We start from the raw sequence: 9,318 nt of genomic DNA on the forward strand, positions 1-9,318 counted from the left end.
CTGCCAAATTCTCTGAAACGTCTTTGGAGATGGCTTATGGTAGAGAAATGAACATTCAATTCACGGGCAACAGCTCTGGTGGACATTACTGCAGTCAACATGCCAATTGCACACTCCCTCAAAACTTGCGACATCTGTGGCATTGTGCTGTGTGATTTTTATTGTGGCCAGCCTAAAGCACACCTGTGCAATAATCATGCTGTCTAATCAGCATCTTGATATGCCACACCTGTGAGGTGGATGGATTATCTCGGCAAAGGAGAAGTGCTCACTAACACAGATTTAGACAGATTTGTGAACAATATTTGAGAGAAATAGGCCTTTTGTGTACATAGAAAAAGTCTTAGATCTTTGAGTTCAGCTCATGAAAAATGGGGGCAAAACAAAAGTGTTGCGTTTATAATTTTGTTCAGTGTATATATTAATTAAGTAATCATCGTTTGTCAGGAATGAGTTCTGCCCTGTAGTACACTTTGCTATAGTGGAAGTACAGTCGCTTGTGGAGATTCTAACAGAAAAGCCTAAGCAGCATTTGTGCATATGAGTCCACTCTGAACCTTATGCCTTGCTTTTGGCTTATTGCTGGATTGCTCACACAACCACATATATTTCATGTGAACAGCTTGGAAAGAGAATAGACCAATGGTGGGCCATCAGGGCCAGCAAACCCTAAACAATATCAGAATCACTGACTTAGTTTTAATATATTTTTCCAATAAATGTGTATTTAATTATTCACAATATTCTATTCTCTTCATTTCATAGCTTTTCTCTTGGTTGCGCTGCTTTCAGTAGTGTATGTTTACATTATATTGTCCAATCATATTTCAGCAATCATGTGTTGCTAGGGTCAAAGAAATCTGCCTTGAGGCCTTCAGAATCAACAGTGCAGGCGCCTGTAGCTTAAAAGAAATGACAATGAACCCGTTGCTTTAACCAATCAGATTTCGAGTTGGCAACACCGGGGCCATCTACAATAACGTCAGCATTTTCATGTTCTTTGATTGGATGATCAGAGAGCGTGCTAGCCAGAGCTAGCAAACAGCACACTGTCATTCATTTTTGTTGCTTTCACAGTATTATTACTGTATTCTCAGGTTTCTTTCTGTATACAGAGTACTGTACAGTATGTTATTGCAGATTTTCAGTGCATTCTGGGAAAATATTAGCCTACTGTAAATCTAAATACAGTAGTACTACATGACCGCAAAAATACAACCACACACCTCCTCAGCAACGGCTCTGTGTTAGACTCATCGTGAAGATAAAAAACCACTAGAGTACGGTAGGTTCATTTTCATTTTTGACTTTTGAATCGCTTTATATGCTTTATTCTGATGTTATTTACAAGATTTAAAGCTATGTTCAAGTTTCTGTAAGAATATCTAAGGAGCGCTCAGTTTCCAAGTCAAGCTGTGCTCACTGGCCTTTTCCTCGGCGCTGGCAGACCGTCGGAGAGACTTGTGAAGATGAAAATCCTAGGGTAACCTTAAAAAAACTGGTTTGGGTTTTTTGCTTTAGTAAATATTTATGGTTTCAATAAAAAATCATGATACCGTGGCATCGTTACGATGGTATTAAGAGGTGGATTAATTTATGTAGAGCACCACTGAAGGTCTAGTTGTGAAATGCATGGCCCGCCACAGGAATAGACAAGTCTAATGCATCTATAAATGGTCATCACATGAGCAAGGCTGCGGTTTTCATGAACATCAGCACAATGTTATACTATTTTATACATCAGTTCAATGAACAAGGAGTTTTGTGAGTTGTATTTTAGACACAATATTGTCTGTTTTTGCTCCATTTTGCTGACAAAAATAGCTCCAAAGGAGGCCACAGCAGAACATTGAGTCAGCGGTTTAATGATCCGTTCATAAAGTCATTTGTTTCTTTTCTGAATGAATTAGTAGTTTGAACCAGTCGGCTGAATAAATAACTTAGTGACTCACTCATTAAAAGAGTGACTTGCTGCCACTTACTGGCAGTTTTAGTTCATATTTTAAAATTTCATATTTTAAAATTATATTTCAAGATTCATTTTATTTAATTCCATATTCGTTTTATTTTTAAAACATGTCATAACATTATGTATGTGATTGTAATTGCAGTTTAAATGGAGTCAGACAAGCCCAACCCAGCCAATGTGTCAGAACAAAATACATGTGGTTGTGCAGGGAAGAAGGAATTAGATAATCTCGTATGTAGATATGAAACTATATATATACACACACACACACACACAAACATACATATAAATTATGAATATATAAATATTATGAAAATATCGATAGTTTAGATAGCAGCCTCTGGAGCTGAAATTATAATGTGCACCAATTGCAATCAATTTTTTCTGTGTGTGTGTGTCCACACAATCACTAATTCAAGCACTAATAATGCACTAACTAAAGCAAATTCAGATGTCTTTCATTACAGATTTAATTCGTATTTCAGCTCATGTTTACTGCATTTCCATTTAAAACTCAGAACGCTGGACTGATACTATCTGCTGTATAACATGCAAAATATTTTCCAGTACTGTATTTGGCTGATTCAGCCTGGAGCAAGCTGTTTGAATGTATACAATTGTGTTGAAGACCATCTGGGAAAAAAAACTTGCATGCCATAGGAAATGAGGTCTGCCTGAGGCATTTTGAGGGGCAGTGGCCGAAATCACTGGGGGTGGGGCAGTTATTGCTCAGCTGTATATGTATATGTATATGTATATGTATTTGTATTTGTATTGCATTTGAGATGTGTGTGTGTGTGTGTGTGTGTGTGTGTGTGTGTATTAGTTCAATCATATTTTGGTCTTTAGCATTTTGTATTTTAAGGGGATTTTTCGGTACTAAATGTTTACTAAATATTTCCTATAAATTATGCACCATGGTGTAACCACTACATGGCTGTATAGCCCTATATTTAAATATATAAACAGGGATGTGTATTCCCTAGTTGCTGGGAACATTGTTTCGAAACATAATTACTTGTATTAGATTATGTATTTGGGCATGTACAGTATTTAGACTATTAAAGAAATTTAAAGGTTGATTTGAAGTGTTAGTTTCTGCATTATTATTGCGGTCAAATCTGGACACAGGGAATGCATTTTGTTACTCATACTAGCTACATATAATAACATTAGGCATTGTCAGATTAACAGTGCTCTTGCCCAGTGGTGTTGGGAGAGCACCGGGGGGCCAATCACGTTCAGTGGGGTGTGGGGGGTGCTGGGGGGTTCAAGAAGGGCACCTCAGCCAATGAGGGCAGAGGGGCAGTGGCTCTAGCCACCGGTACACCCCCTGTGCACGGCCCTGGCCTGAAGCAAGTTTAGAAACACTGTCTTACACTGTCTCTTTACATTAGTTTTTTTAACACTTTATTGCATGAAATGTATCAAAAGTAATAGTAAAGACTTTGCTACAAACACACACACAAACTTATTTCAAATAAATGCTGTTCTTTTGATCTTTCTGTTCACCAAAGAGTCCTGGAAAGATGTATCACAGTTTCCACCACAGACTAAAAAAAGATGGACGACGCATCTCCTCTTCCTTCCATTATAAAAAAATTAAGCCAAAACATCTCAGTATGGCCACTGTCATCTTGAGAAAATGGCGTCATTTGGAGCCCGAACCTGCGCAGTACTGATCGTGAGCTGGAGTCGCGCTATCAAAGTCCCACAGACCCAATCACGAACTCACAAACATGACACCACACCACGTTTTTTATAGTATCCAAATAATGAACTAAAAGCAAACTTATTAGAAAAATGGTCACTTGAAAATACATCAGCGTTAAAAGAACTAACTAAAATGATGGAAACCTCCTTTGGGAAAAGTTATTTGATCTCTAATTTGATTTTTTTTTTTCAGTTTGGCTCACGTCCCATCCGTTCACATGGAGAGGGTGGGGTTTATGACTTATACTGCAGCCAGACACCAGACGGCGATCAAAATGTTGTGGCTTCACTTTTCAGGTCATGTGCAGCACACTTGGTTTCCACAAAAAAATAGGAAGCTCACAGCTGTGGTAATCAGAAATATGTCTTGAGCAATGAGCAGCAAATCAGCATTTTAGAATGAAGGATCTTGTGACGCTGAAGACTGGAGTAATGATGCTGAAAATTCAGCTTTGACCACAGAAATAAATTACATCTTAACATACATTCAAGTAGAAAATTCGAAATATAATAATATTTCCTCACATTCCTGTTTTCGGTTAAATAAATGCCCTTTTGCCCATTCCCCTTCAATGCAGAATGAAGATTTCTCATGAATTTCTTAAGAAAAATGTTTGGAGTTTATCAATTGTACATACAGAAAGCTTTATTTTGTGGCTTAAAACAATTTCCCTGTGCTGTCTCAGTCAGTTCTGTCTGTCTGGTTTAGACCTGTTGAATTTGTGGAGAAAGAAGTTCTGTGCTGTAACGGCAAACTTTCGTGAAATTCTGGCCTGGACAGACGCCGCTTGAACTCATCAGTGGTGAAGTAGTACATAACTGGGTCCAGACAGCAGTTTAGACTTGCTAGACACAAGGTAATCGGATGAGCGTGGAGCACTGCGATCCTAAAAACAGAACTGACGTTACAGTTTGATTTGGCCAAAAAGTCTAAAGGGAAAGTGATGTGATAGGGCACGAAACACACCAGGAACACACCAGCACAACTCAACACCATCTTGAGCGCCTTGTGCTTTTCTCCAGTGTCCTGCAGCACGCAGGTCTTCGCACGCAGACTCGCCGCGGTCAGCCACGAGCAGATGACGACTACAACCAGCGGCAGAAGAAAGCCTGTGATCTCTGCAAATGTCACCAGGGACACTCCTAGTTCTTTGCTGAGTTGCATCATGGGTAGCTCAGAGAAGCAGAATGCTGTATTGGGGATAGGGTTTTTTCGTAGAAGAGGGAACGGAAGGCATCCCAAACATACAATGAACCACCCGACTAAACACAAGCCGCGGTCCTGCCGTCTCTTTGTGGCACCACAGCGCAGCGGCTGGATGATTAGGCGACAGCGTCTCACACTGATGCAAGCCAGGAAGTAGATGCTGGCGTACATATTGACATATTTCAGATAGAAACAGAGCATGCAGGCGGCATCACCAAAAGGCCACGATTTGTTCAAATAGTAGTAAATGCGCAGAGGTAGTGATAGCACCTGCAGTAGATCGGCGATGGCCAGGTTGATCATGAATATCACAGCCTTCTTTGTCTCCTTTATGTAGGCGTAAAAAACCCAGAGCGCTAGAACATTGCCGATCAGTCCAGGAACTAGAATCACAGTGTAGAAGATGGCATAGATGTGATGCTGATATTCTTGTATTGACGTTACTTGGTGCTCAGTAGTGTTATTGCAAGAGATGTGACTGGCATTCATCTTCCTCTCATTTAACTCGAGTCCGAGAGTCCTCCCGCTAACTCTACAAGGGTTCAGCTTGGCATAGCACTGCAGTTTTGTTATGGTACACGTTGTGAGACACCTCTCAGCACTCAGATCGCTAATCAAAATAAGGTTATTTAAAAGATCCTTGAGAAAATCCCAGAGATTCTTCAGAGTCTTCTGACATTGTTACGAGAGTTGTGTCCTGTTCTGAAAGACAGCAGAGACGCTCTAGTTAGACACAATCAAGCATTCTTACATTCTAACAGAGGAAGGAAATATGGGATGACATTAGTCACAATGAGGCTCATTAGTCTCATTCACAGCTATCCGTGAACTTGACAAATGTTGCAAATGTAGCTTACCACACAACCAATAATGGATGTGAAGAGAACTGTACGAATGGAGACATGTTTGTGAATTCAAGTGTTTTCTTTTGTATTAGTGTATCATATTTTATGCATGCAACAAGACATTTGTGGATCAGGTGACATGCATGTATTCATCAATGTCTATCCTATTTGATTCATTCAGATTTTGAGACTTTCTTACTATGGCTTTCAGTATTTTGAAACCCACATCTAGCTACAAATGAACAATCCCCAGTTCTATGAATATGAATTCATTAATGTACTCATCGGTTTGAAAAATTCACAACTGTACATTGCTATACTTAACTGCAACTTGTATCTGCAAAAGTCAGAATTAAATGAATGTGAAGCATTTTGTACAAACAGAGGCATATTTGTGAAGTTCTATTTTGAATAATGTATCATATGTGCATGCAGTAAGATGTATATTTATTCACCAGATGACATGCCTGCATTATTATTATTTAATTCGTTTTGGTGCAATTGTTACATTAGAGAATTATTAGTGCAAAAATACCAACTGATCACACTAGTAATATTTTCATTACAGTTAAGCAAATTTTCAGTCCACATAATCATTGTTTGTGTAGGCTACAGATGCCACATTAGAAAACACTCATTGACGCGGTCATGAGGTTTGCTGCCAATACAGTAAATGTTCTCACTGTACCATGTGACTGAATCTATACTGTAGTCGACCTTCACAGATGAAGGATGACTTACAGTAATGTGGCAGTATTTGCCATGGTAAGGCCTCTGTTTACAGTATCACATGCCATACTGTAATGTAAAATGCTGTTTGACTGATAGATCTGACAGACACATATTTGTTGATTGTTTCATCTATCTTGTACTCTATATTGCTCGGTGTTCACAAATCGCAAATCTCTCTATATTTTATAACAAAGTTATTAAACTGAACGAGAAGAGAGCAATAGCATTATGAAAGGCAGTTATACTGTAAATGAAAGGTTTATATAGCTGAAACACTTATGTTGTGTTGTGAAAAGGAACGCTTAACATGCTGAAATGTTAGAAAACACTGACTTTTGGATGATCTGTTGTGAGATTAGTACTAAGAGTTCTGAAAACGCACAACTTCTTACAACAAAACAAATAATAAAAAACTGTATTGAGGAATAATAATAATAATAATAATAATAATAGTAATGAGATTAATTGTCCAATATGTGGCAAGACAGGCTACTAAATTTGACAAAATTCACTTGCATTACTTGTACAATGTGCTAATAAAAAGTAGTTATGGCAAACTGGTGTTTTCCTATTTAATAGCATATTTCAGCCTATAGGTTGCTTATGTGTGTGTGTGTGTGTGTTTTTTCATAGTATTTGATAATAAATATTTTAAGTGCCGTTTTAACATATCTGTGTCATTAGGCATTAAAAGTCCAGATTATGTATTCTTCCACACTCACTAACCGTTTTAGCTACACAACTGATAAATAAAATATCACCAGGAATCTCAGGAGAGAAAATTCAGTGCAGTATACAGGTTGCTGATTCTTGAAGTCAGATGATCAGTAAAGGACTTCAAACAAACAAAGAAAATATCTATATAAAAGCTAAAAGGGGTATTCAGTGTTAGCGATGATTCATTAAAGGGCTGTATTACAGAAATCATGATGACAACAGAAAACTGTTGTCATTAAAATGAGCACTGTTCCAATTATCTGTTAAGAATTATGGACTGTAATTATATATGCAGCTGTTAAAATTACAATTAAAGCTTACATTTTTACAGTGATTCATATTAATAACCATGTAAAAGTGTTGCATGGGTGTTCTGGTGCAACTTCACAAAATCAACAAAGGGAAAACAAAACAAGTATTTATTGAGTAATACCAGCAGCACTTGTGAAGCGGAGGTGTCAAAAATAACCAGAAAGTAGAACAAAAAATATATATATAATGCTGTTTGTTTTGCAAACGTTCTTAAGTTTTTTAGTTTTTTTTCAGTTCTATTTTTTCCTTATTTGTCCATCTCCACTACACAAGTGCTCCCGGTATTGTTCAATAAATACCCATGCAGGTAAGCGATATAAATTTCACTAATGAGCGCATCATCACCTTGGGTGTGTAGTATTTTTCTAATAATTCAACAGCCTGACTTCAGTTATTCCTTACCTATAAACTGTAGATTTGTTTCAAATGGACGATAAAAATATAGAGGCTTCAGTAACTGAAGACATGATTCCTGATACACACACACTTTATTCATATTTAATATAATTTTATTTCCAACAAATGCATAAAATAAAGTGGGTTGAATTCAAGGAGCTCCAAACAAATCTGTCAACTAGCACAATTTACCATCATTATAAAAAGAGCAATCTTTAATTTAATTTACCTTTTGGACAGGAGACTCCTGAAATCTGGAACCATAAAAAAAAAACAAAAAAAACAACACTGTAATTGCTCGGAAATGAAACACAGTTTGTTTTCGATGGATTCCCTTGCTCCCCGTTTTGACTTTCTGTGAGGAGACCTGAGGAGACGTCAGCCTCCCCATCCGTACTGAGCACAAGGAAAACTATCAGGTCAATCCTGAACACACAATTTGCATTTCTGACCTACTGATTCAGGATGTGTGGTTTGTGTTTTTGGAGAGGAATGAGATATGAGTACTGTTTTGCATCTTGTTTTTCATATTTGTCTTCCACCTCTCACACACTAGCTGTGACCCGGTCCCCCTTACAACTGCAATAAGACACTGGTTTGTGGGCCACGTTTCTGTATGATGAACATGCAGCTCTTTTTTCCTCTTTGATTTCGGAGACTGTGTGTCAGTTTGTGGGTGTTGTGCACGGTTCATGATGAGACCATGTCATTTTTCTCAGAATGGGACTTTCCATATTCATACGTGTGCACTGTATTACTGCACTAGATCAGCCAGTGTGTTTCACAGAAACATATCATCCCACTTGACTGCATTTATTATTGATGAGTGATGCTACTTTTTCAGACTGTATACACGGTTACATGTTGAAATCCTACAAACACACATAACAAGCTAATTGTTTTGATCTGTAAAATCTAGATGCACCAATATTACAATTAAGTTAATAATAATAAAAATAATAATTGTAAAAAGTTATACATAATATGAAAGGTATATCTAGAAATGTTGATTAGTACAACATGTATGATCAATATGCTTAAACTTTAGGGAAAAAAAGGCTTTTTTGATCTAAGTAAGAAAGGAAAGAGACTGGTTAAAATAATATTGTTATAAACTGTCTTGTAAATAACTTTCCATTTAAAGGGACATAAAGGTTAACAGAGTAGAAGTTAGATTGAGGAAGAAGAAAAAAACATATTTCCTGGACTCTGTTCACTGTCAAGTAATGGACAGAAGAAGCTGAGAGTCTGTTTACCCTTCACCCAGAATCTGAGCACAACCCAGGCCATTTGAGATTTGAGTTTTTTTTATTTTAGGCTTTTCTCTCCAACCATTGTCACCCATTTGGCTAAATCAACTGAATAATTTTATTCTAATTAATCTTTTATTAGACACATTAGTAGTAGTATTAATAATATTTATACAA

At 37.4% G+C, this 9,318-nt stretch overlaps 1 protein-coding gene across 1 annotated transcript; it reads right to left on the reverse strand.

The window, feature by feature from the left end:
- Window positions 1-4,237: 4,237 nt before the first annotated feature.
- gpr174 (G protein-coupled receptor 174) lies at window positions 4,238-5,553 on the reverse strand. Its single transcript, XM_016281178.1, has one exon. The coding sequence runs from the start codon at window positions 5,376-5,378 to the stop codon at window positions 4,365-4,367; it is 1,014 nt and encodes a 337-aa protein (XP_016136664.1). The 5' UTR covers window positions 5,379-5,553; the 3' UTR covers window positions 4,238-4,364.
- Window positions 5,554-9,318: the final 3,765 nt, after the last annotated feature.

Source organism: Sinocyclocheilus grahami, unplaced genomic scaffold (genome assembly GCF_001515645.1).
Source record: "Sinocyclocheilus grahami isolate Dianchi unplaced genomic scaffold, SAMN03320097.WGS_v1.1 scaffold147.1, whole genome shotgun sequence".
Classification (NCBI taxonomy): domain Eukaryota; kingdom Metazoa; phylum Chordata; class Actinopteri; order Cypriniformes; family Cyprinidae; genus Sinocyclocheilus; species Sinocyclocheilus grahami.

Coding starts and splice junctions, on each gene's coding strand:
- gpr174 (XM_016281178.1), bottom strand. CDS start 5,378: ATGAATGCCAGTCACATCTCTTGCAATAACACTACTGAGCACCAAGTA.